General features: G+C 34.3%; 1 protein-coding gene across 2 annotated transcripts; it reads left to right on the top strand.

Moving 5' to 3' along the window:
* The first annotated feature begins 1134 nt into the window (after positions 1-1134).
* Positions 1135-7004, top strand: LOC134842080 (TNF receptor-associated factor 5-like). 2 transcript variants are annotated; one of them, XM_063858241.1, is made up of 4 exons: positions 1135-1280; positions 2150-2423; positions 4682-4916; positions 6432-7004. In XM_063858241.1, the coding sequence occupies exons 2-4, from the start codon at positions 2259-2261 to the stop codon at positions 6959-6961; spliced, it is 930 nt and encodes a 309-aa protein (XP_063714311.1). In that variant the 5' UTR covers positions 1135-1280; positions 2150-2258; the 3' UTR covers positions 6962-7004. The 2 variants fall into 2 exon arrangements, with proteins under 2 accessions (XP_063714311.1, XP_063714310.1); XM_063858240.1 differs by having other exon boundaries at positions 1136-1280; positions 4682-5090.
* Positions 7005-10670: the final 3666 nt, after the last annotated feature.

Genomic DNA, 10670 nt, shown 5'->3' with positions numbered 1-10670 from the left:
TATTATCCCTTATTAATAATTATCCCACATAATATATTATCACGCATTTTAAATTACCTATATTGACTCAACCCTATAGCGGAGTGCTCCCAGGGTACGTCAAGGAGTTGGTTACTATGGTTGCTCAAATACTTCTGGTTTACGAGATGAAGTTTCTTATAGATTTCTCATTTTTTCTCAAAAAATTTAGATTTGAAAAAACGAACAGAATTTGAATCTCTCAACCTTATGGTGGGCTGCTTTCAGGATACATGCAGGGAATGCATGTATGGCCTTCAAATTTGACTGATTGAAACTTTTTAATATTTGTTCTTTAAGAAACATAGATTTTAAAAACTGACCAAAAAATTCCAACCATGTATTGTGGTCCCGTCAAGCAACTCCTAGAGGTTGCAAGTTTGGCTTCTAATTGAACTTCTCAGTTTTAATTTCCAATGTATATTATTTTCAGTAATTTTTCCAGCTGTACAGTAAACTACTTAAGTAAACAAGTAAAAAAGATATGAAAGAAGTATGAGTTTGCTGTTGGATTTTTAGTGTTCTTTGAGTTTGAAGTGTCTCAAAACTGATAAAACTCATTAGTTTCGGAGATATGGGCATTTGTGTAATAAATAACCTAAAATAGAACTTTTTAAAATGTTCACTTAATGAAATGGAAAGTCCTAATTGATGGGTCCAAGTTAAATTTATGGTTGTATTAAATGTCTTGTTTTTTAATGTAATTTTATCGGGAAACGTACATCACGTTCAACAATCTACCGTAGGTGCGAATCATGTGCTAGTTTTTTTGAAGCAAACACTACTCCGTATAGCTTAAAAGGCTGTGGCAACTTTGATGGCTGTGCCGTGACGTGATACGAGCAGTCTGGCTTAGGGTAGTTGTAGAGATGATTTGCTCCAGAGAAGAGAAAAAACGGCACTCAAACTAATTTACTAAGAGAAAGTGCATTTAGTTTTTATAGCTTCTAGTTTAGGTAAATAGACAATGATTGAGCCTATTTTTATGCGAGCTCTTACTTGCAACAGAGTTGCTTGATCAGTGCCATGCTTGATGTAAAAACTGGTTGGTTAAAATTATGCTTGAATACTGAAGAATGCTCATGGTTATGGCGACAGAGCGAAAGACATAAAATAAAGCTAGCTTATTTTAGACTGTGCTTATTTTAGACTACAGTTTTCTATACAGTTTTCTATACAGTTTGCATGTGCGTCTATATTTGTTTATGGTTCACAAAATATCACGCGCTTTTACTTGCATCGTTAACATGGAATGAAGACATGTACGTAAATGTTTTTTCGAGTTCACATTTCCCCACCCCAAATAAACCAAGTTAAGATCTTCCACCCCGGCGTTCAATTTGAATTAAGTTTGCCAAACGCTGCGTGTAAAACGATCAATTCTGATTGGCTGAAATTTCGAACTCAGAGTAATCTGCCATCCTCGCCATAAACGGCTTAGATGAGGAGGATGTTAAACTTGGCTCGTTTTTTCTATCAAAACACACTGATTTTCCCTCGCAAATGAAATGGAGCTCGTATATCAGGACCCTGAATGCCCCGACTGCCCCTTAATTCATATATTGGCCACTAAATTGGCTATTTTTTTAAACTCCCAAAACTTAGCAAAAAAATGATCGGAAGTAAAATTTTTTTCATTTGATTACAGGGAGTCGATGTGTTCAATGGGGCTAAAAACTATTTCGATCGCCGAAAATTGACTGAATAAAACAAACACCAAAGCATGAATATTCAGTTTTCTTCTTTTATCAAGGAAAATTTATTAGGGATTTGAAAGTGTTGGCTGATATTTTTCAAATGTGATTATAAAGGCTAGCAAACCATGATCAATTTTTTCTGCAGTCCGCTTTGTAATTTATAAAATAAATCAGTGATTCCAATAAAACAGGATATATTCCATAATACAGGATACTAATGATATGTGAGTTTCGTATTTCTAAGCTTATAAGGATGTATGATGCAAGCGTGGCTATCGCCAATTGAAGAAATTTGAGAGCCCAGATAATAATGTTGACGTTAGCGTATTTGTGGGATCAGAAGAGCTCATCTGTGTACGTCTGCTCCCCCCTCAAAAGAAACTCAAAAAACAAATGAGGATCTCATGTATCTAATCAGAATATTATGTTTTCAGATGCCTCAGTGACTCTACAATTAATGCGAATTATTTTCTACCGTGAAAAAACCCTTCAGAAACTGAATATATCTGTCTCGCTTCTTAATTAACCGACTGAAGCAGCAAAATGTCGTCTAATTTGACGATGGACGCGGTGGACATGGAGTCCGGAGATTCTCTGGACACGGATTATGCAGTCCACAGCTCGTCCAGCAACCCTGGTAGCAGTGGGAGTAGGAGCCACGTCAGTGGATATCCGCCGCGTTCACATCCCTCACACGATTTACACAGGGTGCGGTAAAGCAAATTAAACCTTTCGATGTTTTTGAAACAAAAATTGCGGCTCTTTAAGAATCCCCTTAACGTGCTGTTTTGGTTTCCGAGATATGGCGTTGTCTGATTTTCAATTTTTTCAATTTTTTTTGATGTTGAAACTTTTGAGCTTTTTAAAAACAATACGAAAAGAGTAGTTCTATAATGTTGTTTGGGGTCTTTTTTAGTTTTAAAATCTAAAAATGCTCACATATCTGATAAATTTCACTAGTTTTGGAAAATGAAAACATTTTGGTAAAAAAAAACTAATTTTTTATAATAAATCACTTAATTAATGAAAAAGAAACCCCTTATGGATGAGCCCAGTTAAGTTTTGCATGAATTATCGCTGTTTTTGTATATGTTTTAAGAAGATTTGTACGCTCAACTATTTATTTGAAGTACCGTAGGTGCGAGTCATGCGCTAGTAAAGGAATAATACAACTTTATGCGTTAATGAATGGGAGAAATTAAGGGGCAGTAGTTTTTGAGCACATTAAAATTTATTGATGATACCAATTTAACAGCCCCCTGCTGTGCCAGGCGCTAATCAATCTTGGTTTAGCTGGGGTGGAGTTACGATGTAAACTTCGTTAAACTTGATACTAATTTGTTTCGTCATTACACTATCAGACATTAGCGCAATCAAAACTATTTTGGATTTTGACGGAAAAAATGAGCATGATTTTTTGTCAAAACTAACCTTCAGTACTGCTGAACTTCATACCATTATTATGTTTTTATCATACCAGTACTACGGTTTCAATACATTTTGGATGCGGAATAGTTTTTCGTATCATGCAGCTGAAAGACTTGATGTTCCTTTTATTGAGAGTTAGAATGAGGTGTGGGCAGAATTTTGCATAGTTGAATTTTAGTAAGCTTCAAATATTTTTTGAATAGTTTTTGTGTGTTAATTTGTTTTCTGCCTGTGTGTTCGAAAGGCAATTACGCCTTTGTGATTATATTGTGTAATTTTTCTGCGATTCAATTTTCTAGAAAAATAAACTGTTTCTAAGCCAATTACTTAGGACCACGTTGTTTTCACCAATTTCATTTTTTGATATTATGAATACTTGTTGAAAATGTTTATATAGAGTTTATTGCTTTATTTTATTACGCTTCTGGACCGAATTCAGGCGATATGAAACTCAGTCAATTCAGCCAAAATTAAACTGAAAATTCAGTCACAGACAATTCAGCCAATATGATTGGAAGTGCCGAAAAAAGATTAATTTTGTAACTAAAGTTAGAACTGCTTTTTTAAATTTTTTGATAATGAACGCTGTAGTCGCGTTTTGCCTACAGAAGCACCGGAAACTGCGGCGACGCGCGCCTACCAGCTACCTTAAACCGAGAATTATCTCTGATTTTTTTTTAAATTTAGTCTTTTGAAAACTGGCTGAATTGTCTGTGCGCCATTTTAGAAAGTTTTTAAAAATACTCAAACAACAAGTTTTTGGAAATAAATTTTCCCTCAATGCCCAATCTTACATATGCTAGAATTAGAATATCTTTCAACCAGGAACAATATGCCCGAATTAAATTTATACAATTGCAAAGTGAATCATTTGTTTAAGAGACTGCCTTGACTTGACATGGATTCTAGAATTCATCGCTAGGTCATTTTTTCAATCCTACCATCCAGTCAACATTCTTATACAGCAGAATGCCGTTGTTTTCACTCCTTTTTTTTGGAAGAATCAAGTCTCAAATGGACAAACAACTAACAATATTATTAAAATTGTCGAGCAGCAAAGTTGGCAGATTGTTTTCTTTTCGTCAATTGACTTAAGCGTGGTTTGAAGTATTTGTGAACTTAATGTGTAGTGTTCGAAAAACAACAATTTTGCGACAGTTGTGCTTTTCAAAAGCGATCCATCGAAACGCTTAAAAATAAAAATAATGTTCAGCATCTTGTTGCAGACTGTTTATGAATGGTTTCAACAGATATTTGACCACAATATATAAGTAAATGAAAGCTATTCATCTTTGGTCTATGACGAAAAATACATAATAACGTCATTATATTTAACCATGTTATTTATTATTTATAGAAAACTAATCCTGGCCTTCCTAATATTTACTCAACCTTATTTAAGATAAACCGAACATTTCTTGCTTGATAATTATTTTCCATAACACTGTCAATTTTTTTTATAATCATCACTTTAATTTTTCTATGGGAAATTAAATATATATCAGCTGTTCGATTCGGTGTCATTGTTTCTATTTTAGCAAATGGGTAACATGAATTTAAACGACTCCAATCCTCAGGACCCTACATTCGTGGAACAGCTCAGTCGTGTTTTCGACGGAGAAGACTTGCAACGTATTCTACACATCTACGCAGAAGTAGAAGCCCTGCACGAGAAAACGAACATGAATGAAATTATGACTAAGCAGGTCGTAACAAAATATAACGATTTGAGTGCTCGTGTAAGAAAATTGGAGGAAAAACATAGAGGAAAAGGTACGAATACGGGGACTGAAGACACTCGAAATACTTTGAAAGATACCATGCTTAAAGATGTAGATGATGCAGTCACTGTACTATGTAATGAACTTTTACTCATGCAGTCGACAATTGAAGCGCACAAAATGCAAAATTCGAGAGATAAAGATTCGTATGAAAAGAGAATTTTGGGTAAGTTAATGATATGCTTTGTTTCGAAAAATTTATCTGTTTTTACATGTTGCTGTTAGTAGCTGCTCACAGCTATCATTTTGTGTACAGCTCACATTCGTGTTTTTTAAGTTGTTTTCAGTTCTCTACAATTCCTAGTTACGGAGACTGATTTGACCCTCGCCTCGTCTTTAAATTAGTGACTGTGGCGATGCCAGGGTTCGCGAAAAAGCCTCCTTTTTTCAGTCCTGATTACTCTCGAGTGCTACGGGAGCAGTTTTTGATGCGGTTTGGGCGGGCAGTTTTCAATTAGTTCGGAGAACCGAGAAAATCTGTTTTTGTTTCTAAAATTGATGAACGTTCTACTTTTACTAAACGAGAGTATTATTTGACAGCACAATTGAGTTCAACTGTGATTTGTTGATGTCGGGGGCGTTCAACAGTGCCGAAGTACAACAGTGCCGAAAATGAAAAGGTGTTCAACAGTGCCGAAAATTGATGATTTTCGGCACTGTTGAACGATAATTTTATTTTCGGCACTGTGGTACTTCGGCACTGTTGTGCTGCCCTTAGAGGGGCGTTCAACAGTGCCGAAGAACAACAGTGCCGAAGAACAACAGTGCCGAAAATAAAATTATCGTTCAACAGTGCCGAAAATCATCAATTTTCGGCACTGTTGAACACCTTTTCATTTTCGGCACTGTTGTGCTGCCCCGTTGATGTCCGATCTTAGGCAAGACTCAGCGGCCCAATTGATATTCGTTTGTATTTAACATATATAAATACAAATCGATAAATGCCCTATAAATATTGACGTTTTGATCATGCAATTTTTCTTTTTCTGGTGATCTTTGTTTTCACCTAGAAAAATTAGTCGCGAAGCTCATCGTTTTCTAAAAGTTTATAGTTAAAAAATGGCTATTGTTTTTAGCATGGTTTTTCGAAGATATTTTTCTTAGGCATGATTGCAGTTTTTTTCAAAAGATACTTTTGGAAAGAAAAAATTAAGACGCCGCTTGCTCTACAATTAGCACAGATTGTTTCGACCACAGGTTTCCTTGTAAAAAAAATTTAAATCATTCTCATTTTCCAATATTTTCGTGGGTTTTCAAAAAGTAGGAGGAGAGGGTTCAGCACCGATTTTTTTCTGAAATTGCGACTGAAAAGGCTCGAATGAGAAATCCTACCCGAGAGATGGTCAGAAAATTAGGGAGGGAGATGGTTGACCTGCGGAAAAGTTTTCATTTTCCACTTAATTTTTTACCATGACTCTGATAAGGGCATGTGTCATTTAGCAATGAGGAGACTGTTAACTTGATCCCAAATTTATAGGATTTGCTATCGAAATCTGCTTGAGTTTAGATTTACAATCAAAGATAACCGAGAAAAAACACCGAATGAGAACGGACGGAAAATTGAACTGGAGGATTAAGGACTACGATCGCCTATTAAAACTACACCAGACCACCAGCGATGTAGAGAAAATGTCAATTGTGTCGTCTCATTTTCAAACCCCCAGCGGACATGAATTCCGTCTACGTGTATTTCTAAACGGCACTGGAAAGGGAAAAGGAAAAAGTCTAAGCATGTTTATTCAGTGTTACAGATCTGAAATGGACGATATACTCGACTATCCTTTTAACGGAGTAATTGTTTTTCGAGTGTTCGATCAAACCTCAAAATCGGAAAAGAAACATCATAAACTCATGTTCAGAACAAACAATTCTCCGTGTTTTCAACGTCCAGCCAAAACTATTGAATATACTCCGGAAAATGGGCTGGCGCAGCTCCTACCGCATGATCAAATCCACAAATCTGAAACGCATGATGGTCCTGTGTATCTGAAAGATGATACTATTTTTGTAGGTTGTGAAATTATGTCAAACACTTAATAAAATTTTTGTTGCTTTTTGCTAAAACAGTATAGTTATTTTAGTTTTTCCTGTTCATTTAAAATGTTTTTCTACACTTATTAAGAGCCAATGAACGTAGTGAAGACTCTTATGTAGATTGTGTCGTGATGATTTTTTTTTCAGGAAAAAGTCATAAAATTTAAGCACGCTCAAATTTGATTTTTCTTGAAGTGCAGTTTTTTGGAAAGCAAAAGTTAAAAGATCACAAAAAACGTTATTGACGTCTAGTTTCAAAAGTCGATTTTAATTTTCAGATTTCCCAGCAGAACAAAAAAACTTACTTATGGATCCAGTTTCTCCTTCAGGTAATGCTATCAAAAAAAGTTTCCAGCACAAGTGTTTTCTAAAGTTCAAAAAGCGTTAAGGCCCTATATTTTTCTTTGAAGTACGAATTTTTTTTCTTCAAATTAAGTCATTGTTTTTTTTGTTTCCAATCGTTCATTGACTCTTTTCCAACTGTTTTTGACTTCACTTTTTTATATATCAGAGCAAGCAATTCATTCTTAATTTAACTTATTTGGAAACTTTTTGTAGCTCGATCAGAAAAATTTTAAATATCGATTTCTATTTTTCTTTCGATTTCTGTTACTCGATCAGAAAAATTTCAGATACAATAATAAATCTTGCAAGGATGCAAATAACGCCAATTTAGCTTTTTTCTGCTTCAGGCTAGATTTTTAAGCGTCTTCTCAATCAAGTCAATGTACAAGCCGATACTAGTTAATCTCTACATTAGTTATTCCTCAGCAGTTAATTTCATGGGTCTAAAAAATCACAAGTTCGACTAATTTTTGGCGAAAATATTTTGAAATTATGCAGCTCACATCGGAAAAAAGTTTCCGATAGGTTTTCTACAAATAATTGGCCCTTTTTCCAGAAGAATTTATTGGTTACCTTTTGGTCAGCCTGGTAGTTTGGTAATTGCCAATATATTCAAATTGATAGAATTTTGTTGCGATTTTGCATGGTCTTTAAGAGAGCCGTAAAAATTGTTTCATTGGATGAGCAATTGAGGTTGTTCGAGGCTTTTCTATTTGAAAAAAAAATTTCAAATGGAGAAGCTATTTGAAATATGTTGGCTGATAATATGTTTTTCTTCGTCCAAAACAGTTTTGCAGTGAGAAAAGCTATCCTTACGCAAGCTGAGTTTATGCTTCGTTGGTGATATTTCAGCATAGCTGACAGAACTCATCTGTCTATTATTTATTTTTGCGCGAAATTTCCGGCCTTGTTTAAGAAGTCCCTATGTTGACATGTTTAAGCATGTTACGCTATCTTTACCTGATTTAGCTACAGTCTATATTTTTAAAGCTATGCTGCGCAAATAGGCTTAAACGTAACTACTAGCTCGCGGATTTTCATCAAGCATCCTTTTTTTGCATAATCGCATTGTTTTTTTTTGCATAATCGCATTCCTTACGCAAGCTGAGTTTATGCTTCGTTGGTGATATTTCAGCATAACTGACAGAACTCATCTGTCTATTATTTATTTTTGCGCGAAATTTCCGGCCTTGTTTAAGAAGTCCCTATGTTGACATGTTTAAGCATGTTACGCTATCTTTACCTGATTTAGCTACAGTCTATATTTTTAAAGCTATGCTGCGCAAATAGGCTTAAACGTAACTACTAGCTCGCGGATTTTCATCAAGCATCCTTTTTTTTTTTGCATAATCGCATTGTTTTTATTTAAGCATGCATGTGTGTAAATGATGCTCTGCAAGGATGTTTTGTTTCATTTTTTATATCATTTTTTAAAACTTAAATGCGGGTTTTTTGAGCATTTATTTCGATGCTTGGTGATACTTTTTTGATACTCTGCTCCATTTCATACACTACGTTCTACTAATACTACTCTTGGTTTTGGCTGCAGTTTTCGTTTTAAAAGCTGAATTTTCTCTCCAACTTGTTCAATGGTTACTGCCGCATGGGCTCAATTAGGTGTCCACTGTCTGAAAAGCCTCCATCCTGCTCTGCGGGTGTTATGGAAACTATAGGGATATGTCAGTTTGTAGAAGCAGTGACTTTCATGGGAAAAAGTTCAAGAAAGTTAAATGAACGGCTACGAGTTCATTTCGGCAAAGTGTTTGATCAGGAAAAAAGTTGATTTTACCGTTTCAAATGGTGAATGACAGCACAAGACCACGAAAGGATGTGTAATGTCAGAGTTGACATTAGCAGCCTTCTGTTAAAAGCTTTTAAACTGGTTTAAATAATTTAGGTTTTTTTAATTCATTTACTTCATTGACTCTTTAATCAGGTTTCTAATTCATTTACTTTTTCCTTTCAAAATCTATTTTTCTTAAATGTGTGATTCTTTTTGTCACATGCTGAATGATTTAGAATTGAGAAAAAAACGTTGCCCAATCAATTTGCTGATTGTTTTTTTCTTTGTGACAAAAGTTTACCAATGATTCGTTTATTAGGTTTTCCAAAAAGGGTTCGCAGGGTAATTTTAATTAAATTGTTTTCCCCTCATTTGTTTCTTTCATCCATGTATTCCCTTTTCATTTTTTCTACAATTTTGGCAATAATTTGTCTCCTTTTTGTTTTTTGAAAGAAAAACTTTGGACTCTTTTTTGTGTGTAAAAGCTTCGCACCCAGTAACCCTTTTTCAGAAAAAAAAGTCAATGATTTATCAATTTCTGTTATGCAACGAAAAGTTATTCAATGATTTTTAAAAAAAAATATGTATCATGTAATTTAAATATTGTTTTCTTTTTTTTCTTTTTCAGTGATGTTTTCGCTGTTTTTAGAGAAAGCTGTGCAGGGGTTTTTGTCTTTCACAATATGTGGTTTGCAGTCAATTGTTAATTTTTTATTTCATTGTTTTTTTCTCATTTGACTTTCAATCGTGTTGTTTCGTTACTTTTTTAATATGGTCATCTGATTTTTTGGAATGGCTGGATTTTTAAATCATCATATAAATTGTAAAAAAAGTTTAAGCTATGATCACCTCACTCTTATGCTTTTTTGTTTAATCCTTTGAATTTCTGAATTTTCTGAAATTTTAAAAAACGATACTCGGTAATTGATTCGGTATGATCCTCTAATTTTTGAATGCGCTTCAATATTGTAGCATGATTCAAGTTTTTTAAAACAATGTATTTTTTTTACTCTATCAGCTATGTAGAAAAAACATTTGGAAAAAGTAAGATTATGTTCGAATTCCGATTGATTTTTTTCTGATCATATGTGTAACGCTCAACCAGCCTTTTCTCTAGCTGATTCGCTTAACCTATAGAAACGATGCCCGATAGTTTTTCAGTTCGGTTTATGATTAATTATCTTTTTCTTATGATGCTGTTTTCTTGAGTATGCCTATCGTCTAATTCACTATTTCAACTTTTTAAGCCTGTATTGGTTGAACAACCGATTTTGTGGAATTTCGGAGAAATAAATGTAACTTTTTGAGAAAGATTGTATTTTGTGAAGCTTTGTTTTTTTATCTTTTATAAAGTGTCTGTAAAAGACTAATTTCACACACTGTGATCAATATTTTGAGCCTTGAGTCTTGATCAGAAAGCATTTGTGATTTGAAGTCTCAAATCATTTTCACTGATCAACAACTATTCAGTTGTTTTTCTTGCTTATAACTAAGACAATCCTTTAGAACGCAGAAATTTCGCTAGAATAATTTGAGTTAAGTAGCTCGATTGCTTTTAAAGTAACTTGAATAGAGAGCTAGTAA

The sequence above is a fragment of the Symsagittifera roscoffensis genome, chromosome 3 (assembly GCF_963678635.1).
Source record: "Symsagittifera roscoffensis chromosome 3, txSymRosc1.1, whole genome shotgun sequence".
NCBI lineage: Eukaryota > Metazoa > Xenacoelomorpha > Acoela > Convolutidae > Symsagittifera > Symsagittifera roscoffensis.
This window is presented reverse-complemented; position numbering and strand designations above follow the sequence as displayed.

Coding starts and splice junctions, on each gene's coding strand:
- LOC134842080 (XM_063858240.1), top strand. CDS start 2,259: ATGTCGTCTAATTTGACGATGGACGCGGTGGACATGGAGTCCGGAGAT. Junction 2,424..4,681: donor CCTCACACGATTTACACAGG/GTGCGGTAAAGC, acceptor TTTCTATTTTAG/CAAATGGGTAACATGAATTT. Junction 5,091..6,431: donor GTATGAAAAGAGAATTTTGG/GTAAGTTAATGA, acceptor GCTTGAGTTTAG/ATTTACAATCAAAGATAACC.